Below are 24532 nucleotides of genomic sequence, written 5' to 3' on the forward strand. Positions count from 1 at the left end.
TGAGTATTCTTAGAAGAGGTGGGATTGTACTTCTAATATTAACAAATATAGAAAATATCCATTACTGGCTTCTTCAGAAACCAGAAAGAGGCAGTTTTTTGGATAGAGGTTTAAGGCAAATCAAACAGGTTCACAACTAAACATCCTATTTAGGGATCATTTTCCAGGTGTGGCTTTGCTTTCTGAAAAGCAGCTTAGATAGCATCAACTCTAGCCAGGTACTCCACACTGCTATCGGATTAGGGACACCTTCTATCAGTCTTTTGAAAGAACTTAAATTACATATATACTAATAAAGTACACACTGGCCATATTGGTATTTAAAGGAATCCTTCAGTGAATCCTTTACCTCCTTTAGAAACATTTTGTCAAAGAATGGCTACAACTCAAGTCACAGGATGAGATCCCAAGATTTCTCAGGTAAAGAGGGAAGATCCCGACCTCTTTATAAAGTGGACTGAAAACTGCTATCTCTTCTTTGCAAATCCTTACATACTTGTAACCTTTCCTGCAATATGAGAGGCACTTTTTATTCAGTGTAGCATCTATGAAAACTCTAAACCCAGGGTAGAATTTGCTAAACAAAGTAATTAAACACTAGCCTAACAGGCATTACTTATAAGGATTTTTTTTTACTTTTAATATAAAAAACTACAGCAGTCCAATATACAGATACAAAAAAAAGTTCTCATACTAAAAAAAAAAAAGGTACCATAATACTGTACATACAAAAACTGTTCAACAAGAATGATTTAAATATATCTGTTCTTCTCTGGATATGGAAGACATGAATGTAAAGTTCTGCAACTGTATTATTGCTGAGAACATGTGCCCGGGAATACTGTGTTTCCCTCTCCCTATTCATCCCAGCCCCACCTTCAGAGTCCCCTGAGTTTGGATCATGAGCCAACAGCATCCCTGAAGATAACCAGAGCCAAATGTTTACTCAATGGAAGTCATTATTCAGTGAGCCGTTGCTTACCATAAACTATGAAAAGCCCAAGTTTTAAGCCCAGCCAAGATTAAATCCAGACGGAGGTCTTCCCATCCCCCGATTTACTACTACCACTACTTTTGTTAGACCCAGCTTTGGACCCCACTTTGGCCTTTTTTTCCCGAGGACCATGGGGGTTGTTTTGGTGATGATAGGCCTGAATTGCTAGATCCAAGCGTTCCTGAGCCATTCTGATCTCCCGCTGCAGCGTCTCCAGATCAGCTGGGAGGTGCTCCTCATGGCTGCCATATTGCTGTTCCTGGGCAATGTTGGCTTTGTTTTGCTTGTAGGCAATCTTAGCATTGGACAATTCAGTGTACTGGATTTGATCTGGTTTGACAGCAATGTTATAGCCAGGGGGAGCAGATGGGGTATTCCATGTGAAAGGATAATTATAAGCACCCGGATCTTCAAGTTCCCTCCTCTTACTGTTTAGTGAGTCTCGAATGGTCCCAAACCCTAAATGAAGCATCTCCCAAATATTAAGCAATAGGCAGAGGCCTGTAACACCATACATTATCAGAAGGAAGATTGTCTTTTCAGTGGGTCTAGAAATAAAACAGTCTATCTTGTGAGGGCAAGGAAATCTGCTGCACACATAAAATGGGTGGACTTGGAAGCCATACAGGAAATATTGTCCTATTAGGAAACCCACCTCAAAGACAGTCCTTGCCAGCAACTGCAACACATAGATTTTCATGAGCCCATCCTCCCGAATCCGTCGTCGGCCATCATGCTTGGGTTTTGGCTGGCTCTGCTCTTTATTTTCTTTTTCACTTTCTAATTCCATTTCTGGATACATCATGGGATCCTCTTCATGGTCCTCTTCTGTTTCTTCCAGAGCCCGATGTTGTTTCCAACGCATTGCATAGGGTTTGCTCCGAGCTGCCTTCTTGTCTGCCTCACCATGCTCCATTTTGGCAATCTTATGAATGGCATAGCCCAGGTACATCACAGAGGGAGTTGCCACCAAGATGATCTGGAACACCCAGAAGCGCACATGGGAGAGAGGTGCAAAGGCATCATAGCAGACATTCTCACAGCCTGGCTGTTCTGTATTACACACAAATTTGCTTTGTTCATCATAGTAGATGGATTCTCCTCCTACAGCTGTTAGGACAATCCGGAAAACAATCAACACAGTGAGCCAGATCTTCCCTACAAACGTAGAATGGTTGTGGATCTCCTCTAGCAGGCGAGTCAGGAAGCTCCAACTCATGTTGCTCCAATTGAGTTGCCCTGATAAAAGTGGGAAAGTACCAAGGGAAAAGTCAACAAATATTAAAAATTTATTTTGGAAAGGGTGGAATGTGTGTGCTTGGAATTGGGCACAGGGCTTTGCACATGGTGGACTTGTGTACCAACAATGAGTTAGCCCCAACAAATACTAAAACCTCAATATACATTTTAAATCATGAGATTTCTAGGAACTACTCCGTTGCATACTTGAAATTTAATTTCAAAAGCAAAGTGAAATAATTTAGAGAGAGGAGCAGTACTGGGTCTTTTTTTTTTTTTTTTTTGGTCGGTCATGGGGCTTGAACTCTGGGCCTGGGTGCTGTCCCTCAGCTCTTCAGCTCAAGGCTAGCGCTCTACCACTTGAGCCACAGCACCACTTCCAGTTTTCTGGTGATCTATTGGAGATAAGAGTCTCAGGGGCTTCCTGCCTGGGCTGGCTTTGAACCATGATCCTCAGATCTCAGCCTCCTGAGTAGCTAGGATTACAGGTGTGAGCCACCAGCACCCGGCCCTACTGGGTCTTCAACTCAGGATCTTGTTTTCACTTGGCTTTTTCATTCAAGGATAGTACTCTACCACTTGGGCCACCATTCTACTTCCAGCTTAACTGGAGATGAATGTCTCAATGACTTTTTTTTTTTTTTGTCGGTTGTGGGGCCTGGACTCTGGGACTGGGTACTGTCCCTCAGCTGTTCATCTCAAAGCTAGCACTCTACCACTTGAACCACAGCACCACTTCTGGCTTTTTCTGCTTATGTGGTGCTGAGGAATTGAACCCAGGGTGTCAGGCATGCAAGGCAAGCACTTTACCACTGAGCTACCTTCCCAGCCCCTCAATGACTTTTTAAAAATCTGGGTTGGCTTTTAACCTTAATTCTCAATTCTCAGCCTTTTGACTAGCTAGGATTACAGATGTGAGTAACCAGCTTTTGGCAAACACATGTTCAATACCTATCTTACTACCTTACCCTTAGGTAGGACAATTCACCTTAATCTACAAATACTTATTTGGACTTACAGAATCCTAAAAAAGATCTGGTTTAAAAATAAATGGTGGGAAGGTGGCTCAGTGGTAGAGTGCTTGCCTTGCATGCATGAGGCCCAAGGTTTGATTCCTCAGTACCACATAAGCAAAAAGAAAAAAGCCGGAAGTGGCGCTGTGGCTAAAGTGGTAGAGTACTAGCCTTGAGCTGAAGAGCTGAGGGACAGCGCCCAGGCCCTGAGTTCAGGCCCCAGGACCAGACCCCCCTCCCCAAAAAAAAAAATGGTGGGCTGGGGTATGGCTCAAGTGGTAGAGTACTTGCCCGACAAGCTTAAGGCCCGGAGTTCAAGTGCCACCAAAAAAAAAAATTGCAGGGTGTAGGTGGCTCACACCTGTAATCCAAGTTAGGAGACTGAGATCTGAAGATTGTGGTTCAAAGCCAGCCCAAGAAGAAATTCCATGAGATTTTTTTTTTTTTTTGTCTGTTGTGGGGCTTGAACTCTGGGCTTGGGTGCTGTCCCTGCGCTCTTCAGCTCAAGGCTAGTGCTCTACCACTTGAGTCACAGCGCCACTTCCGGTTTTCTAGTGGTTTATTGGAGATTAGAGTCTCACAGACTTTCCTGCCCAGTCTGGCTTTGAACCATAATCCTCAGATCTCAGCCTCCTGAGTAGCTAGGATTACAGGCATGAGTCACCGGCACCACCCAGCTCCATGAGAAACCACTCCAAGAAACCACTCAGAAAACCAGAAGTGGTGCTGTGGTTCAAGTGGTAGAGCTCTTGTCTTGAGCTGAAGAGCTGAGGGATAGCACCCAGGCCCAGAGTTCAAGCCCCACAACTGACAAAAAAGAAGAAAAAAGAAAAAGAAAAAAGTTCCAAGTCCAAGCTATGCTTCTGACCCATGTGAGCTAGCATTAAAAATCTTGACTTAAGCATTTTAGCTGGCATCAGTGGCTTACACCTATACTCCATACTCATAGTTACTCAGAGGCTAAGCTCTGAGAATTACAGTTCAAAGCCAGGCAAAAAAGTTCATGAGACTTTTATCTCCAATCAACCAGCAAAAAGCCAGAAATGGAGGTATGTCAGTCTTAGCGTTAAGCAAAAATGCCAAGCAAGAGCATAGATAAATAATCGTAAATTATAGGTCCCATAGAGATAACTTCTCAGATATAGTATACTAGGCCTTTTACATATATTAGTATTTCATAAGACCTACAGAACTTTGTGAGATATAGTTAAAAACATACAAGTACAGCCATATGTAGACCATCATTAAAATCATAGAGGATTCTTGGACTAGACTTCACTGTGAAGTAGCTTATTAGGAAGCATATATTTTGGAACAGCTGACAAAGTGTTAAAAGGAATTAAGGAGGGGCTGGGAATGTGGCTTCATGATAGAGTGCTTGCTTAGCATGCACAAAGCCCTGGGATTGACTCCTCAGTACCACATAAACAGAAAAAGCTGGAAGTGGCACTGCGGTTCAAGTAGTAGAGTGCTAGCCTTGATCCAAAAAAAAAAAAAAAAAGGAATTGAGATGGTACAGCACAGCACAGAAACAACTAGCAGTGATCAAGACTAAAAGACAGAAACTAGGAAGAGATTCCCAAGTTAGGCTGCACAGCAACAGGTTCTGGTGAATGTTCTTATAGTAAACATTATAATCCCATCTGTATTTGCTTATTGGAGATGTCAAAAAGTGTTTGCAAAGCTGTACTGTGAGGACATTAAGTCTAATCAAGAGACAAATCTATTTTAAAACAAAATTTTATTTTATTCATTTCTTTAGATGGTACTGGGTTTGAACTTAGTACTTCATACCTGCTAGACAGGTGCTCTCCTGCTTGAATCATGCCCTCAAGCCTATTTTATTTTATATTAGATATGATCCTCCTGCCTCAGATTTCCAAGTGCTGGGATTACAGGCCTGTACCATCCCTCTCCAACAACCAGTGCCTGGTTCTAAAAGCAACATTTTAAAAGATAGTTTAATTCTAAGATTCCTAGACCTACTCCAGAATCAAGATTAAAACCACCTAAGTCAAATATGTGTAAAATGTGAAACCACTGAACCAAGTACAATTAGCCTTCTAACTTTTCCCTTCCCTCTCCCAGTTCATGTGCCTAGATTGTAAATGTCTTGTCATCACCATCAAAGAAGTTTAAATTCACTTTACCTGTTATCCAGAACTTCTGTTACCCAAATTTTCTTAGAAAAATGATGTTTTGCTTGCAACTTTTTCTCTGGAAAGAAAAAGAAAAGAATAGGTCATAAATTTCCCACAGAAAACAACAAATCACTAAAATGCCATTCAGGAAGAAAAGCTTTTCATGAATCACAGCACCCATGCAAAAATGAGACTGAGATAGGCATGACTTTGAACACCACTGTTTTCTCCTCCCAATATAAACAGTAGGAAAAATAGTGTGTAACAATGGCCTAAAGATTCTTTTTTTTTTTTTTTTTTTTTTTTTGGGTCTGGTCATGGGGCCTGAACTCTGGGCCTGGGCGCTGTCCCTCAGCTCTTCAGCTCAAAGCTAGCGCTCTACCACTTGAGCCACAGCGCCACTTCCGGCTTTTTTCTTTTTGCTTATGTGGTGCTGAGGAATCGAACCCAGGGCCTCAGGCATGCAAGGCAAGCGCTCTACCACTGAGCCACCTTCCCAGCCCCTAGCCTAAAGATTCTTAAGGCATTGTAGTCCAAAAAACTCTGATAGGATCTGCAGCCAAATAAGCCCACCAGGTTCCTTTGCACATAGAAGCTGGTGTGCAATGGCCGCAAATAGTAAATAGCCTCCTTAGTAGTATACCTAGTCTGTTGTTTGTATGGTTGACCTAGAGGACCTTGAAGTCAGAGCTTTCCAGTGAATATTTTTATCTTTAATCTTAAGCAATTTAGACATGAGAAAAGTCTGAAGGTGCCTTTGTGAAGTCCAGAAACAGTGGCCAGGTCATCATGTCCAGCTGTACCAAGCTGCAGAATAAGAGTATGTTAGTAGGCACAACACACGTACAATTTCAAGTTTCCTGACCACAAGAAGACCCGTATTTTAAAGAAGTAGGACTTTATCAAGTTTATGTGGATGAATTTATAGACAAGGTAGCTCAGAAGTGAATGGTGCATCCTAGATGGCCATAGGGTCAAATATATTCCTAATCATGATACCCTGGGGATAAGTATCAAATCCTGCAATAATGAAAGGCTTGAACTGTGCTGTCCCTCCCTTTAATCTCACTAATAAATCTTGTATCCTCTCCAAGAGAAATTTTTACAGGGAATGAATAATTTATGAAAACCCAAAGTTGATGAATTCTGGTCACATATAACAAGAAGCTAAAGCAGATGGAAGTGGTTGCTCACACCTGGTAAACCCACTGCCTTCAGAAGATAGAGGAGGGGCTGGGAAGGTAGTTCAACGGTAGAGTGCATGCCTTGTAAGCATGAGGCCCTGGGTTTGATTCCTCAGCACCACATAAACAGAAAAAGCAGGAAGTGGCACTGTGGCTCCAGTGCTAGAGCGCTAGCCTTGAGCTGAAGAGCTGAGGGACAGCGCCTAGGCCCAGAGTTCAGGCCCCATGACCGCAAAAAAAATAAAAAAAAAGAAATGTACAGAAGATAGAGGATCATGTTTGAGTCAGCCCAGGCAAAAAAGTTAAGACCCCATCTCAACCAGCAGCTGAACAACAGTGTGTGCCTATTAACATAGCTACAATGAAAACAGGAGGATTGCAATCCAGTACAGTTCTGGGCATAAACACATAAAAACTCAAAGTGCTACTCCCAAAATAGCTAAGGCAAAAATGGGATGGGGCATGGCTCAAACATCTCTAGCAAACACAAGTCCTTGAGTTCAAACCCTAGGATCTTCAAAAAGAAAAGTCAAACTGGGCACTGGTTGCTCATGTTTGTAACCCTAGCTACTCAGGAGGCTCAGATCTGAGGATCACAGTTCAAAGCCAGTCCAGGCAGAAAAGTCCCTGAGACTCTGATCTCCAATTAACAACCAGAATTGGAAGTGGAGCTGTGGCTCTAAGTGATAGAGCGCTAGCCTTGAGCAAAAGAGCTCAGTCCGGCTCCAAGAGCTAGAGGAGAGAAAGACAGAAGAAAGAGAAGAGAGGAGAGAGAAGAAAGAGAGAGGGGGGAGAGAGAGAGGGGAGAGAAGGGGAGAGAGAGGAGAGGGAAAAAGGGAGAGGGAAGGGGGGAGAGAGAGGAAGAGAGAGGGAAGAAGGAGAGGGAGGGAGAAGGAGAGAGAGGGAGGGAGAGGTAGAGAGGTCAAAACAGGGAAATTCCAGTAGATTTAAACCAGGTCACCACAAAGCTTTGCACACTCTTCACCCTGTGTGCCCGATTCCCTGGAGCAGCCAGTACCTCTCACTAACATCAGAGCAGTCAAATAGGAGCAAGCTGTTTAGGAGCAAGCTGTTTAACTAAACACCCAACAGCTGGCTTAGTCACTGAGCCACCCTTCTTCCCTGGAGGTGGCTTCAGATTCAGCTGCTCACAAAGCCAGAGAAAGAAAACACCTGCATCGGTACTGTGATTAAAAAAAAAAAAAAAAAAAAAAGCAAATTGCAGTATAAATTATTTCATTATCAGGTTCTGCCCAACTTTAAAAAGGTATGGCTAAAAGTTTACCAAATTGGTAAACTGGGTTTCAATGGCTCTCGCCTGTAATCCTAGCTACTCAGGAGGCTGATTTGAGGATCGCAGTTCAAAGCCAGCCCAGGCAGGAAAGCTCATGAGACTCTTATCTCCAATAAATCACCAGAAAACTGGAAGTGGTGCTGTGGCTCAAGTGGTAGAATGCTAGCCTTGAGCTGAAGAGCTGAGGGACAACACCCAGGCCCAGAGTTCAAGCCCCATGACCCCCCCCCAAAAATACCAGGTTTGTTTGTTTTTATTATTATTTAAAGTAATCCACGAGGACTGGAAATGAGGCTTAGTAGTAGAGTGCTTGCCTAGTATGAATGAAGCCCTGGGTTTGATTCCTCAGTACCACACACAAACAGAAAAAGCTGGAAGTAGCACTGTAGCTCAAATGGTAGAGTGTTAGCCTTGAGCAAAAGCAGCTCAGAAATAGTGCCCAGGCCCTGAGTTCAAGCCCTAGGACTAGAAAACAAAACAAAACAAATAAAAACTGGAAATCTACTGTGGCTCAAAGTGGTAGAGCAGTAGCCTTGAGCAAAAGAGCTCCAGGACAGTGCCCAAGCCCTAAGTTCAAGCCCCATGACTAATAAAAAAAATTTTTTTTAATGTACTACTGTTCTAAAGGTTGTTCTTTTTATTTTATTTGTGTGTGTGTGTGCCTGTCCTTAGGCTTGAACTCAAGGTCTGGGTGCTGTCCCTATGCTTTTTGCTCAAGGCTAGTGCTCTACCATCTGAGTCAATACTCTTCTTCCAGGTTAAGTGGAGTTAAGAGTCTCATGGACTTTCCTGCCTGGGCTGGCTTCAAACCATTATCTGTGGATCTCAGCCTCATGAGTAGTTAGGATTACAGGCATGAGCCCCAGTACCCAGCTCTATAAAGGTTATTTTTTCTTTGTTTCTTTTTTTTTGTTTTGTTTTTTGTCCATCATGGGGCTTGAACTCACTGGGCACTGTCTCTGAGCTTTTGTGCTCAAGGCTTGTGCTCTACCACTTTGAGCCACAGCGCCCACTTCTGGTTTTGTGGTGGTTAATTGGAGATAAGACTCTCATGGACTTTCCTGTTCCAGCTGGCTTTGAACCACAGTCCTCAGATCTCAGCCTTCTGAGTACCTAGGGTTTGCAGGTGTGAGCTACCAGTGCTTGGCTCTATAAACCTTTTTTTTTTTTTTCGATTGTGGGGCCTGAACTCTGGGCCTACGCGCTGTCCCTCAGCTCTTCAGCTCAAGGCTAGCGCTCTACCACTTGAGCCATAGCACCACTTCTGACTTTTTCTGGCTTTTTTCTGTGGTTGCTGAGGAATCAAACCCAGGTCCACATGCATGCGAGGCAAGTGCTCTACCACTGAGCCACCTTCCCAGCCTTCTATAAAGGTTTTATAAAAGCAAAAACAAATACAAATAGACCAGAATCAAGTTTTAACTTCCTAATTAAAAATGAAATCCATATAAAAATGGAACCCATTTTAACATTAAAATACTAATTTTTTTCTAAGCAAAAACAAAATCCAAGATGAACTAAAATTATCTAAAAAGAGCTATTCTTAACCTTAAATTTCATGAAACTGAGCCATAACAAGTACTGGACTAGGAGCCAAGAGATTTTTGGAATGTGATTCAGGAACCTCAGGAATCAGTTTCTTTCCACATTTTCATTTGTGAATTGGAGAATATCAAATTAGAAGATTTCTAAGGTATTTTATGTTAACATTTGCTGAAAAATTATATCCAGCACAGTAAAATTCATAAAACAACTGAAAAATATGTGGAATTCAGTACTCCAGGGATAGGCAGGAAGCAAAGTAACAGAAGTAAAATTAAGCAATAAGACATTAATTTTTCAAAAAGACACTTTCCAAACAGTCATCCCAGAGAATTTATACTAGGATTGCACTAAAAACATTTCAATACTGACTCACCATGAGTCCAAGTATGCATTAACTATCTGTGTATCTCAGATTTTGGGTTTAGCAATCTATTAAGACTCATGTTAGTGACTCACAGCCCTGAATGAATCTACTTTATGTGCAGAGACAGGGAATCAATTAAAGGGTTTATAATGAAGTTTTGTTTAACTGGAACGTTTTAAGTGGAAGTTAATTCCACATGAATGATAATAGATGCTTAATAACTAGTTGGTGACAATTTCTAAGTAAAAGCATTATGGTAGCTAACTTGCAAATAGTAATCTACAAATCACAAACATGAAAACAACTTGTTTTCAAAAGAATTCCTGGCTATGGACAATGTTTGAAAAACTCAAAATATAATTTATCACAAATTAAATTTTATAACCATTTCAAAAGAGAATACTTTGAAATCTTGGCTCTATCAACCAACGAGGAAATAAAATGAACCATTGTGGGTAGAAGTGCCAATCTGCCCTGGCAAAGAGCCATTGTACTTGAATACATGAACAGTCAGGAACCAGCTGGAAAAGTATGGAAAACTTGGGATAATGCATCCTTTCACCATGTCTCCAAGTGTGACTGTCTTCATTCAAGGACAGCATTGGTATACACATCCAAAACAGCCTAAGCTTACATCAAACCAAATGTCTGAAGAGTGTTCAGTCTAGAAAAATGAATGTCTTAAGACAAAAGTGCAGGCTGGGTGCCAGTGGCTCACACTTTAATCTAGCTACTCAGGAGGCTGAGATCTAAGGATCATGGTTCTAAGCCAGCCCTGGCAGGAAAGTCCATGAGACTGTAATCTCCAATTAGCCACAATAAAACCAGAAGTGGTGTTGTGGCTCAAAGTGGTAAAGCCTTCAGCAAAAAGGCTCAGGGACAGCATTCAGGCTCTGAGTTCAAGCCCTAGGACTGAAAAATAAATAAATTAAAAGTTAAAAACAATCTCTCTTTCTCTCCCCACGCCCCTCTCTCTATATATTCCCATTTTCACAAACTGAACATACTCATGTAAAGAAGATGGAGATAAAGAGCAAAAATATAGCCAGGTGCCAGTTACTCAAGCTACTCAAGAGGCTGTGATTTGAGGATCAAGATTCAAAGACAGTCCCAGCAGAAAAGTCCCTGAGATTCTTATCTCCAATGAATCTGCAAAAAAAAAAAAAAAAAAAAAAAAGTCCCAGCAGAAAAGTCCCTGAGATTCTTATCTCCAATGAATCTGCAAAAAAAAAAAAAAGCTGGAAACAGAGGTGAGGCTCAAGGAGTACAGTACAAGTTTTGAGCGGAAAAAGCCAAGTGAGAGTAAGAGGCCCTGAATTAAGCCCAAAACCAGTATCATAAAACAGTTTGAGGGCTGGGAAGGTAGCTCAGTGGTAGAGTGCATGCCTTGCAAGCATGAGGCCCTGGGTTCGATTCCTCAGCACCACATAAACAGAAAAAGCTGGAAGTGGCGCTGTGGCTCCAGTGGTAGAGCGCTAGCCTTGAGCTGAAGAGCTGAGGGACAGCGCCCAGACCCAGAGTTCAGGCCCCATGACTGGCAAAAAATAAAAATAAAAAAAAAATAAAAAATAAAAAATAAAACAGTTTGAGGTCATAGGATTGAAGTTCAAAGACAGAAAAGGGCAAAAGAGTCAGAGACTTCATATAGAATTAGAAATGCTAGTCATGCCGGAGGCTGGTGGCTCATTCTTGTACTCATAGTTACTCAGGAGGTTGATACCTGAGGATCAAGGTTCATGGCCAATTCTTTTTTTTTTTTTTTTGGTCAGTCTCGTGGCTTGAACTCTGGGCCTGGGCACTGCCCCTCAGTTCTTCAGCTCAAGGCTAGCACTCTACCACTTGAGCTGCAGCGCCACTTCCTGAGGATCAAGGTTCAAAGCCAGCCCAGACAGGAATATCTTAGCTCCAATTAAACACTAGAAAATGAGAAGTGGCACTGTGGCTCAAGTGGTAGAGCGCTTGCCTTGAGATGAAGAGCTGAGGGACAGCATCCAGGCCCAGGGCTTTTCTTTATTTTCTATAATAAGCATGCAATAGTTTGCAAAGTTTTTACTATGCAACAAAAGCCCTCAGGAATTTCAGAGTACAAATTTCAGGGTACAAATTTCATAATATTTGCATATTTCATAAAGGCCTAATTAGGCAACAAATCAGAAAACAGCCTAACTATAATACCCAAGAGTTGCTAGAGACCAGATCTTGTTATTTATACTAGAAACCTCATAGAATCTTTTGTACAGTTATTATACATCCTCTTGGATATAGAAGGCAGTACTTAATATAAAAAAATCTTTTCCAGGGCTGGGAAGGTGGCTCAGTGGTAGAGCGCTTGCCTTGCATGCATGAGGCCCTGGGTTTGATTCCTTAGCATCACATAAGCAGAAAAAGCCGGAAGTAGTACTGTGGCTCAAGTGGTAGAGTGCTAGCCTTGAGCTGAAGAGCTGAGAGACAGCGCCCAGGCCCAGATGTTCAGGCCCCACGACCGGACTTCCCCCTGCCCAAAAAATGTCTATTCCAGAGTAAAATACAAAGAGTCCAAAGAGTAAATTTTTTGTTGTTGTTGTTGTGGAACTTGAACTCTGGGCCTGGGCGCTGTCCCTCAACTCTTCAGCTCAAGGCTAGTGCTCTACCACTTGAGCTACAGCGCCACTTCCGGTTTTCTAGTGGTTTATTGGAGATAAGAGTTTCATGTACTTTCCTGCCCGGGCTGGCTTTGAATCGAGATCCTCAGATCTCAGCCTCCTAAGTAGCTAGGATTACAGGCGTGAGCCACTGGCGCCCAGCTTCAAAGAGTAATTTTTTATATTAATTGTACAGAAGGGTTTCCTTCTGAGATTTCTATAATGTGAATATATGAATATGATGTACTTTGATCAATTTTACCTCCTCTATTACTCTTTCTTACCCAGAGGGTAGTTCTTTTTCTTTTCTTTTTTGTACCAGTCCTGAGGCTGGGTGCTCTTCCTGAGCTTTTTTTTTTTTTTTTGGGGGGGGGAGGGGAGATCAGTCATGGGTCTTGAATTCTGGGCCTGGGCGCCATCCCTCAGCTCTTCAGCTCAAGGTGAGCACTCTACCACTTGAGCCACAATTCCACTTCTGGTTTTCTGGTGGTTAATTGGAGATAAGAGTCTCAGGGACTTTCCTGCCCAGGCTGGCATTGAACCACAATCCTCAGATCTAGGATTACAGGTGTGAGCCACTTCTGCCCAGCCCTGAGTGGTCTCAGGACACAGCTCAAGTGGTAGATACCTGACTAGCAAGCTCAATGCCTTGAGTTCAAATCCCAATATACTAAAGACAAAATGGGTTACAGATAAAAATTTAGGAATAGCTGGGCACCGGTGGCTCACGCCTGTAGTCCTAGCTACTCAGGAGGCTGAGATCTGAGGATCGCGGTTCAATGCCAGCTTGGCAGGAAAGTCCCTGAGACTCTTATCTCCAATAAGCCACTCAGAAAACTGTAAGTGGCGGTATGGCTCAACTGGTAGAGCACTTACCTTGAGCTGAAGAGCTGAGGGACAGCATCCAGGCCCAGAGTTCAAGCCCCATGACCGAAAAAAAAAAATTTAGGAATAGTCAAAACACATATGGTAACTGAAGGCATGGAGTCAGTTAAGTTTTAGAGAAGACAGCAAGACCAAGGATAGACTTATAACCATTAATTAATGCTCTGGCTGATAGGACAGTTGGCAAGGATCTGAGGAATAGCCAAACCCAGGAGATGGAAAACTTTGACTCCAAATAAACATCTACTCTAGATGGGCAATTAGGAATCCCAGGCCCAAGAATGAGTCAAAGGAATTCCCTAAAAATAGAGTCCAATTCTACTTTACCCTGAACATTCTCAAAAGGTATGTTATAACTCATCAGTTAAGCAACAATTGAGTTTAAATTAATAAGTCCTATAAAGACATCGATGGAAACAATCTGTGCAACTATGTGAGAATTTGAAAAGTTTATACATTAGAGAATAAGAATGGAATATGTGAAACTGGGCACGAATTGCTCACATATATAAACCTAGTAAAGTCTGTGAGATTCTTATCTCCAATTAAGAACAAAAACCCAGAAGGGGAGCTGTGACTCAAGTGGTAGAGCAGTAGCCTTAATGACAAAAGCTTAAGGACAGCACCCAAGCCCAGAATTCGAGTCCCAGGACCGGCAAAAAAAAAACCCAAAAACCGGGGCTAGGAAGGTGGCTCAGTGGTAGAGCGCTTGCCTTGCATGCCTGAAGCCCTGGGTTCGATTCCTCAGCATCACATAAGCAAAAAGAAAAAGCCGGAAGTGGCGCTGTGGCTCAAGTGGTAGAGCGCTAGCCTTGAGCTGAAGAGCTGAGGGACAGCGCCCAGGCCCAGAGTTCAGACCCCAGGACCGGACCAAAAACAAAAACAAAACAAAACCCCAAAAAAACAAAAACAAAACAAAACAAAACAAAAAACAGGGCGCCGGGCAGGGGGGGTGTTAATATAAAATGTACTCTTTTTCTTTAGAGAAAAATCATCAAATTATTCTGTTGTTGTTTTTGATCAGTCATGGGGCTTGAACTCTGGGCTTGGGCGCTGTCTCTGTACTCTTCAGCTCAAGGCAAGAGCTCTACCACTTGAGCCACAGCTCCACTTCCGGTTTTCTAGTGGTTTATTAGAGATAAGAGTCTCACAAACTTTCCTGCTCGGGCTGGCTTTGAACCATGATCCTCAGATCTCAGCCTCCTGAGTAACTAGGATTAGAAGCGTGCGCCACCAGCGCCCGGCTCAAATTATTCTGAAACCTATAAAATTATTTTTTCCAAAGATTTCAGGTAACTTCCAAATTGCTAAGAAGTACTTTGAAGGAAAAACACACATAGTATTTATCTTTGCATCTTTACCTAGCTCAGTGCCAGATACTTATGCACCTGATTTTTTTTTGGGGGGGGGGAACTGGGGCTAAGAATATAATTCAGTGATATCATAGTTCCATGAAGCCCAGGTGTCCCACACCTGTAATCCTAGCACTTGGGGGTATAAGCAGGAGGATCTAGAATTAGAGGCCAGCCTTAGATACAGAGATTGTCTACAAATCCCAAATAAAATTAAATCAAATTAAAATGCTATCTATAATTAAATATCTTATTTCAGAAAGACCTTTTGGGTAACATTTTTCTACAGATTTGAAAAATAAAATAGCCTTTGTGTTGGCAACCATATTCAGTCTTTGTAAAACACATGGATCCACTACTCATGTAAATCAGAATTGACTATCTTGTCATTCACTTTTTTTTTGGTTGGGGCGCGTGGGTCCGGTCGTGGGACCTGAATTCTGGGCCTGGGCACTGTCCCTCAGCTCTTCAGCTCAAGGCTAGCACTCTACCACTTGAGCCACAGCACCACTTCTGGCTTTTTCTGCTTATGTGGTGCTGAGCAATGGAACCCAGGGCCTCATGCATGCAAGGCAAGCACTCTACAACTGAGGCAATTTCCCAGCTCCATACTTTTGGCTTTTTGGGTAGCTAATTGGAGGTAAGAATTTCATAGGGCTTTCCCGCCCACACTGGCTTCGAATTGCAATCCTCAGATCTCAGCCCCTCTGAGTAGCTAGGATTACAGGCACCAGAGCCCAGCAAGGTATGGGGCTTGAACTCAGGGGCTGGGCAATGTCCCTGAGCTTTTGCACTCAAGGCTAACATTCTACCACCTTAAGCCTAGTCCAGTTTTCTGCTGGTTACATGGGAGATAAGAGTCTCATGGACTTTCCTGCCCAGACTAGCTTTGAATTACAATCCTCAAACCTCAAACTTCTGAGTAGCTAGGATTACAAGCGTGAATTACCAGCACTACCTGGTTTAGGGTATGGTTTTATAAAGTGAATGATGTTACCTCTTTCTTTGCTCAATTTTTTTTCACCCAATATTTTTAATACCAGCCACATGTGTTAGGCATTAGTTCAGAAGTAACTGTACCCCCTGTTGCACTTAACTATCCAGATTAATACATTTCTGTCTCTCTCACACAAACATACACAGAGTCTTATTAATTTTGGAGTGAGTCAAATAAATAGTGGTTTTCTGTAACATTACTTTGCACTAGGAGTTAGGCACAGAATAACATGTATTTATTTAAAGAATGGTGCTCTGGATTTTAATTATGTATCTTGTATTTTAAGATCTATATTACTGAGTTCATAGGTGAGCCCAGAACTGGATGGGAAGGACCAATAATCAGAGACAGAAGCCTGCATTCCTACTCTCTAGCTGATGTATACAGTTATAAAACCAACAAAAAGGACTGGGAATGTGGCTTAGTGGTAGAGTGCTTGCCTAGCATGCATGAAACCCTGGGTTCGATTCTTAAGCACTACATAAACAGAAAAAGCTTGAAGTAGTACCATGGTTCAAGTGGTAAGAGGGCTAATCTTGAGCAAAAGAAGCTCAGGGACAGTACCTCAACCCTGAGTTCAAGCCCCAGGACAGGCAAACAGAACAGAACAGCTGGGATGCCAGGTGCTTTGTAATCCTGGCTACTCAGGAGCCTGAGATCTGGATCAAGGTTTGAAACCAGCCAGGCAGGAAAAGCAAAAAGCACAGCTGTGGCTCAAGTGGTAGAGGACTAGCCTTGAGGAAAAAAAAAGCTCAGCTCAGGGACAGCACCTAGGCTCTGCGTTCAAACCTAAAGACTGGCACACATTAAAAACAAACAAACAAACAAACAAAGAGCCAGGTGCCAGTGGCTCACGCCTGTAATCCTAGCTACTCAGGAGGCTGAGATCTGAGGATCCTGGTTCAAAGCCAACCTGGGCAGGAAACTCCGTGAGACTCTTATCTCCAATAAACCACTAGAAAACCGCAAGTGGTGCTGTGGCTCAAGTGGTAGAGCGCTCGCCTTGAGCTGAAGAGCGCAGGGACAGTGCCCAAGCCCAGAGTTCAAGCCACATGACTGACAAAAAACAAACAAAAAACTAAGAGCACCAGGTGCCCAAGGCTCACACCTGTTATCTTACCTACTCAAGGAGGCTGAGATTTCAGGATCCCGTATAGGAAAGTCCATCCAGACTTTTATCCCTATTTTAACCCACTAAGAAGGTTTGGAGCTGTGGCTCCAGTGGTAAGAGATATGTTAACTTCTTAACTCCTCTACATCAAAGGCTAAAACTACACTAGCCCCATGAAGTGAATAAAGACAGGATCTTGCTATGTATCCCAAACTGGGGGTACATTTAATATCCTCCTGTAATCCAGAAGACCGTAATTTCTGCCTTCCAAGTACCACCTTGTTTGAACAGAGAGCAAGTAGATACCATTCTATACAAGCTATAAAGTGGTGTTTGAAATATGTTGGGGAAATGCACAATGGTTTAAGACAAGCAGAAAGTAGTATCAAACCATTACAAATCAGAACACACATTTACAAATTTTCCATATAACTTCTATGTCTTCTCTTCAAAGTGTCCTTTGCCTACAGAACTCCGAACACAAAGAACCGGTGAACACTTTTCCCAACCTACACAGGAAAACATCGTCTCTCAAAAACAAAAATTAGCAAAAATGAACTTGTTTACCAGAGCTTTTTGCCTTTTACAAAGAAAAGTTAGTGCATGTTTCTTTCATTCTAAAATAATCTAAAGCAACTACAATATAAGTTCCTGCCCTGTTCACAAAAGAAATTGGCAAATTTAACCATAATTCATGTTTTTAAATCAAGAATCGTACAATTAAGCTTGTGAGTTTGTAGGGTTCTTTTTTCTTTTTGCACTATTGTTTCGGGGGGAGGGGGAAGAATTTGATTCAAAAATTGCATGATTAATCCTTTTCCCTTTAGATATGAATTTACTATAGCTATGCTGTTATCTGCTTATCATTAGAGCATTAAAATCTTTCATTCATAAGGCTTGATGTTATAACGTTTTCACAAATATTCACGTTTAGGGATACACAAACATTAACTTTAGGCTTATCGGACAAGAGAACACTTTATTGTAACTTAATTAACTCGATTTCACCGCGACTACATGCGACCAAAATAAATCGTGAGCATAATGAAATCGACCTGAACAGTTCCTCAAATGAATTCCTTCAAATTCCCTCAAATGAATAAAGCCAAATTCACCCGCTTCGCAAAGAAAACGCAATCCAAACCAAACAATCGCAAAAAAAAAAAAAAATATTAAAAGGGAGGAGTGGGGAGGGACTCAAAATCTATAAACAACGCAGCCGCCAACCCGCCTTCAAAGCCGACCCACCTTCAAAGCCTTAGCGCCTTCTCTCAATTTTGAATCTGGACACTCGAGGAAGAACAATCAAGAACCCACACACACACACACACACACACACTATGCTCCAAAAGTTTCCCTAAGTGAAGGAAAAGTCATCTCAAGCGCCGAAAACGCCATTAATCTGAAAGCAGGGAGCCCGGTCTTCCCGCCCAGGTCCCGCTTCCAGCGGGACCTTCGAACTAAAAATCCTCGTTCGCTACCTGGACGTGAGGCGGGAATCAGGACGCGGCTGGTGGCGCCGGAGCCCAACGAAGCCGCATGCCGCCCGCCGCGAAGGCAGGGGCCGCGGTCCGCAGACAAAGACCCGCCGCCCAGCGCCCGGCCGCCCGGCCGGCCCTCCGCTCCCAACCGCTCCGGGGACCTGCCCGGGGAGCGCCGCCACCGCCCCGGCCCCCTGGCCGAGCCCCCCAACCCCCCCAGGCCGTTTCCCTCCCAATTTGAGAGCCGCGCGCCCGGGGACAAAGCGAGGGCGGGCGGGAGGCGCGCCGGCGGGACACGGGGCGGCGGCGGGGCTCGGCGGGAACCCCTAGCAGCGCCCCTCTCCGGTCCCCGGGCTGGTTCCTCCCCGGACACCGCCTCCCGCTCTCCTCGGCCCCTTTCCAGGGCTCCCTTCGAGTGCTCCCAGCCGTCCCCGAGCCCCGCCCCAGCCCGCTTCCCCTCAGCCAGCGCTGCGGCGGCCGCTCCTCACCGGGCGGCGGGGGTCCCCGGAGCCGCCTCCTCCGCCGGGCCTCGGCCCGTCCCGCCGGCCCCCGCCTCATGGGCCCCGCGTCGCCATCTCCTTCGTCGCCACCCTCGTCTCTCCTCCGCCACCACCGCCTCGGTCTCCAACCCAGGCTGGAGCCGCTCCCGCCGCCGCCGTCACCCCCGCTCCCGCTCCCGCTCCCGCTCCCGCCGCCGGGACCCGCGGGGAGGCGCCTGCGCACTACGCGCCGCGGTGGGGGCGGGGGCGTCCCACCGCGGCCTGGGAGTAGGGGGCGCGCGGGCTCGTGGCGCTCGCGCGGGAGGGAGGGGGCACCCCGGAGCGCGCGGGCCGGAGCGCGGGCGCCAACTTTCCGGGGTCGGGGTCGCGTGCGTTCCCGGGAGGTCCTGGACGCGGTGGTGGCGGCAGCACGTGTAGCGGACCCCCACCCGCGTGGGGTTCGGAGCCCGGGTGGGGGCGGGCTCGGAGTCTCTCCCCACCCCACCCCCCTTTTCCCGGGCCGAGCTTCGGAGGCGGCGGCCGGCTAACGGCGCGAAGAGGACCCGCCCTACCTGGGCACCCTGGCTAGGGTCGACGACCCCAGCGTTGGGGGGGTGCGCTCCCTGCCGAGCGTTCGTTCACCCGGGACGCCGAGGGCTGCGCGAACTCGAGGATCGCACACTCCCTCGGTGGATCAACCACCCTGGCTTCCTTAAATCCACGCTTTTCCTGGCTTTCCAGATACTTTTGAGGTCCTGGACTTCTCGGATTAGCAAGACCCTAATAGGCCATTTCCTCTTAACTCCTTGTAGCCCAGCAGTATCCCAAAGGACTTTTTTTTTTTTTAAGTTTTGCATGCATAGGCATCCTCCTAGTTTAAACTACGGGTTAAGAAGCAGAAACTCCCCTGGTGCTTTAAGTTTGAGACTTTGCGAGAAGAGATGCGGGAAGACTTTTCCCGGTAGGAGGCTGACCAATGCCTTTGTCCCTGGATGACCGCATTGGCCCTTTGAGGTAGAGCAAAAATTAAGCTCCTAGAGGTGAGCTAGGACTTTGGTTCAGGTCAGACTTCTCTCGAAGCCCAGCCAAGGCTAATCAACAAGTTGAGGACCTGGGGGCATCTGGCCCGCTGACAAATTTTGTATAGTGTTTTCCAAAATTACGAATTGCCAAAATATTTTAAATCCCGATTTCTGGCTTCTCAGAAAAGTCAAGTCGCTATTTTTTTCCCCCGTGGCAGGTACTTCTGGATCACCGTTTGGTTTATTCTGGGCAGACACTGCCGCCACTGTTTGAATCCTTTGCCGCTGAGTATTAGCGCTCTCCTGGTATTTATTAGCGATTCTCCTGGTCTGCCTGTCCCATCCTGTTACCGCTGTAGAGGATTAAAATGACAAGTGGAAAGACCCAGTAAAATAAATGCTTGCTTGACGTTTGCAATGCTCTGGGTTTAACCCTTACACCAAAAAACGAATACATATATACGTGTGTGTGTGTGAATGTATAGAATAAGATAGCACAAGAGGCATCACTGTCAACGTTTTAATTGTCACAGTTTTAATTGTAATATGTACATTGGTACAAACTCAGTATCTACTAAAGCCAAACCTATGAATACACTACAAAAATCCCATAAAAAGTCCCAACAAATATGTTCAAATGTTCACCAAAATACTTGTGTGTGTGTGTTCAAATGTTCACCAAAATACTTGTGTGTGTGATGTTCAAATGTTCACCAAAATACCTGTGTGTGTGTGTGCGCGTGCACGCGTGCATGTGCATGCACATGCATGCACCTGTCCTAGGGCTTGAACCCAGGGCCTGGGCAGTCTCTGTGTTGTTTTTTTTTTTTGGGGGGGGGCGGGGAGGGTCCGGTGGGGCCTGAACTCTGGGCCTGGGCGCTGTCCCTCAGCTCTTCAGCTCAAGGCTAGCGCTCTACCACTTGAGCCACTTCCGGCTTTTTTTCTTTTTTGCTTATGTGGTGCTGAGGAATCGAACCCAAGGCTTCATGCATGCAAGGCAAGCCCTCTACCACTGAGCCACCTTCCCAGCCCCGTCTCTGTGTTTCTTTTGCTCACACCTAACACTACCACTTAAGCCACAGTTCTAGTTCTGACTCTTCAGTGGTTAATTGGAGATAAGAGTCTCACAGACTTTCCTGCCCAGGCTGGCTTTGAACCATGAACATCAGATTGCAGCCTTCTGAGTGGCTAGGATAAGCCAGTAGCCCCAGCTCACCAGAATACTTTGACTGGAGCATTCATAGCAGTACAATGCATTATGCAAACAAACAAAATTACTACTCAATACTCATCATCATTGAATAGATAAATTGTGTTATAATAACATAATGGTACATTGTACAGCAATGAGAAAGAACAGGCTATAATTACACACTAGAGAGATGAATCTCTCACAAGAGTTTGTATTTATATGCAGTTCAAAACAAGCTAAATGAATCTGTGTTGCTAAGAAATAGGACAGTAGTTGCTTGGTGGGCAGTGGGTTATTAGAAGGGGACATAGGGAGGTTGTTCCTTTTCTGTGCTTGAGCTACATGCTGAATATGCAGGTGTGTTCAGTTGTAACCCTGAACTGTAAACCGGTTTTTAGGCAAGAATTCTTACCACTGAACTACATCCTTTGTCCCAAACTGTATACTTTTGAGAGTCTTTATTTGTGGCATATTAAGATGTCAGTAAAAACCTTCAAGGGTGAGGGTACAGCTTGCTCATGGTAGAGCATGTGCCTAGTATGTACAAGACTCTGGGTTTGGGCTGGGAAGGTGGTAGAGTGCTTGCCTGGCATGCTTGAGGCCCTGGGTTTGATTCCTCAGCACCACATAAGCAAAAAGAAAAAAGCCGGAAGTGGTGCTGTGGCTCAAGTGGTAGAGCGCTAGCCTTGAGCTGAAGAGCTGAGGGACAGCGCCCAGGCCTAGAGTTCAGGCCCACGATTGGACCCCCCCCCCCAAAAAAGGACTCTGGGTTTGAGCCACAATACTAGAACACAAAATGAAATTTTCAAGTAGTGTTGAAACATTTGATTATATAACATACACATCTCATATACCTATATAAACAAATGTTCACTAGGATTAGCTTCCTATGAACTAATGAATGTACATTCTAGAGAAGGCATTCTTTTTTTTTTTTTTTTTTTTTTTTTGTCAGTTATAGGGCTTGAATTCTGGGTCTGGGCACTGTCCCTCCACATTTTGAGCTCAAGGCTAGTGCTTTACCACTTGAGCCACAGCACCACTTTTGGTTTTCTGAGTGGTTTATTGGAGATAAGAGTCTCTCGGACTTTCCTGCTTGGGCTGGCTTTGAACTGAGATCCTTAGATGTCAGCCTCCTGAGTAGTTAGGATTACAGGAGTGAGCCACCAGTGCCCGGTGCATTCTGTCTTTTATCATTACCGATTCCTTATAAAGCTTAGGAACAATTCAGGTTGCCTTCTGACTTTCTGACTTTCATTGCCTTACTAGCAAGCCTGCAGCATTGCCTTCCTTCTGGCAGCACAAACTTTTAAAGATAATAAAAATGGCCGGGCACCAGTGGCTCACGCCTGTAATCCTAGCTACTCAGGAGGCTGAGATCTGAGGATCACGGTTCAAAGCCAGCCCAGGCAGGAAAGTCTGTGAGACTCTTATCTCCAATAAACCACTAGAAAACCAGAAGTGGTACTGTGGCTCAAGCGGTAGAGCACTTGCCCTGAGCTGAAGAGCACAGGGACAGCACCCAAGCCCAGAGTTCAAGCCCCACAACCAAAAAAAAAAAAAAAAAAGATAATAAAAATGAAACCCAAATTGGTGCTGGTGGCTCATGCCTGTAATCCTAGCTTACTTAGGAGGCTTAGATCTGAGAATCACAGTTGAAGCCAGCCCAGGCAGGAAAGTCCATGAGACTCTTATCTACAATTATGCACCAAAACAGCTAGAAGTGGGTCTGCAGTTCAAATGGTAGAGTGCTAGCCTTGAGCACAAAAGTTCAGGGACACCACCTATGCCTTGAGTTCAAACTTCAGGAATGGCACACACAGAAAGAAAGGAAGAAAGAGAGAGGGGGGAGGAAGGAAGGAAGGAAAGAAGAAAGGAAGGAAGAAGGAAGGAAGAAGGAAGGAAGGAAGGAAGGAAGGAAGGAAGGAAGGAAGGAAGGAAGGAAGGAAGGGAAAACAAAATGGACATACAACCTAAGGCTCCTGTCTCCCAGTCAGGACTCTCTCTTTGTTTCTCTCTCTGAATTTCTCTCTTTCTTCGTCTCTCCATTCTCACCCTTCCTCTTTTCCTCACTCATCAGTTTGTTGTCTAGTGAGATGCTTTAATGCATTACAGTTGAAATGAGGTCAGAAACCTCCATTGGACACTCTTGTGTTTAGGCTTTTCTTTTGGTCAGTTGTGGGGCCTGAACTCTGGGCCTGGGCGCTGTCCCCCAGCTCTTCAGCTGTAGACCAGCGCTCTACCATTTGAGCTTCAGCCCCACTTCCGGCGTTTTCTGCTTATGTGGTGCTGAGGAATCGAACCGAGGGCCTCATGCATGCAAAGCAAGCACTCTAGCACTGAGCCACCTTCCCAGTGCCTCAGGCATTTATTTTTCAAGGTCCAGGATGTCTGCTAGAATATGAGCTCTCTAAAGACAGGGATACTAGATCAGCTTTAGAACCAAGTTAGAGCATACTTAGGAAGTATATGCTGGGTGAATGAATGTATGAGTACAAATGAGTGAATGAATGAAAGACTTGCATTTTCTAGAACAAAAAAGGCTACTGGAGGGAAGGGGGAGCCTTAAGTTTTAAATGGGGAAAATGGGTCTGGCTGGAGACTCTGGCAGGGAGTGGCAGAGTCTAGTACTGTGAGAACCACAGCACTTTTTATTCACATGGGGCCCCCGGGCAGGAAAGGATCAAAACTCAATCTGAGAATTTGAGAGTCACCCTGGGGCTCTGTGGTTTGGGAGCAGTAGGGTCAGCTTGAAGGTTGCAGTGTGTCACTATTTCCATTACATATTTTCCAGGGCCCCTACTTGGCTGGTAAGCTATTTCCTCCATCTTGGAGAATGGGTGCAGAGAGGTAAGACTTGTGAATGTTCTCCTGGTAGCCTTAGGGAATTCTGCCTGGCCCAGACTGGATAAGAGGAAAGAATTAAGGAATTCCTCCCACCCCCCAAGAGAGGGTATTAGTAACACAAACCTCCCTCCCTTTCCACTAATCCCCAGCAGTTTCTGTTTAGGTATGGAACACATTATACTGTTCTTTTCTTTGCCTATGGGTATGTTGGCTGAAGCACATTTTTTGTTGTTGTCAAAACTCCGTTGAATAGGTAATACAAGTCCTAGAAAAGTAACAGCAAGATGACCCCTCCAGGTGTCTCTCAGTACCCTGTTAATAGGTTCTTGTGTATATTAATGCTGGATTGTAATTCAAGATCAATTTCCTTGGGAAAGTGCAAGTCAGTTGTAGCACATTAAAGAGTTGGAGGTGGGAGACAGTTTAGAACACCTACACCTGCTCTGAAGCAGGTGACTCCTGTTATTCTAGCTACTCAAGAGGCTGAGAGCTAAGGATTGCAGTTTGAAGTCAGGTGGGGTAGACAAATTCAAGAGACTCTTATCTTCAGTTAGCTAGCAAAAGTCAGAAGTGGAAGTCTGCCTCAAGTGGTGAAGCACCAGCCTTGAGTGAGAGGCCCGAGTTTAAGGACCAGTACTGGCATACTGGGAGAGGGAGAGAAGGAAAGAGGGAGGGGGGGGAGAGAGAAGGAGGAAGGGAGAGAGGGAGGGAGAGAATGAACTCCTGATATGGTACTACCCACCAGACAAGGACCTCTGAATAGTCCCAGAG

General features: G+C 44.7%; 1 protein-coding gene and 1 non-coding gene across 4 annotated transcripts; one reads left to right on the forward strand and one right to left on the reverse strand.

Annotated features, from left to right (window-relative positions):
• Positions 1–616: 616 nt before the first annotated feature.
• Positions 617–19352, reverse strand: Gjc1 (gap junction protein gamma 1). 3 transcript variants are annotated; one of them, XM_070027885.1, is made up of 3 exons: positions 19273–19352; positions 5397–5463; positions 617–2233 (listed from the first exon to the last, which is right to left on the reverse strand). In XM_070027885.1, exon 3 carries the CDS (start codon positions 2211–2213, stop codon positions 1023–1025), a length of 1191 nt encoding a protein of 396 aa, XP_069883986.1. In that variant the 5' UTR covers positions 2214–2233; positions 5397–5463; positions 19273–19352; the 3' UTR covers positions 617–1022. The 3 variants fall into 3 exon arrangements, with proteins under 3 accessions (XP_069883986.1, XP_069883984.1, XP_069883985.1); XM_070027883.1 differs by lacking the exon at positions 19273–19352 and adding an exon at positions 18710–18842; XM_070027884.1 differs by lacking the exon at positions 19273–19352 and adding an exon at positions 18222–18254.
• Positions 5941–6077, forward strand: LOC138831252 (small nucleolar RNA SNORA70). Its single transcript, XR_011373194.1, has one exon. It is a non-coding gene; the product is annotated as a small nucleolar RNA SNORA70 (small nucleolar RNA).
• Positions 19353–24532: the final 5180 nt, after the last annotated feature.

Source organism: Dipodomys merriami, unplaced genomic scaffold (genome assembly GCF_024711535.1).
Source record: "Dipodomys merriami isolate MVZ:Mamm:240054 unplaced genomic scaffold, mDipMer1.0.p SCAF_19, whole genome shotgun sequence".
Classification (NCBI taxonomy): domain Eukaryota; kingdom Metazoa; phylum Chordata; class Mammalia; order Rodentia; family Heteromyidae; genus Dipodomys; species Dipodomys merriami.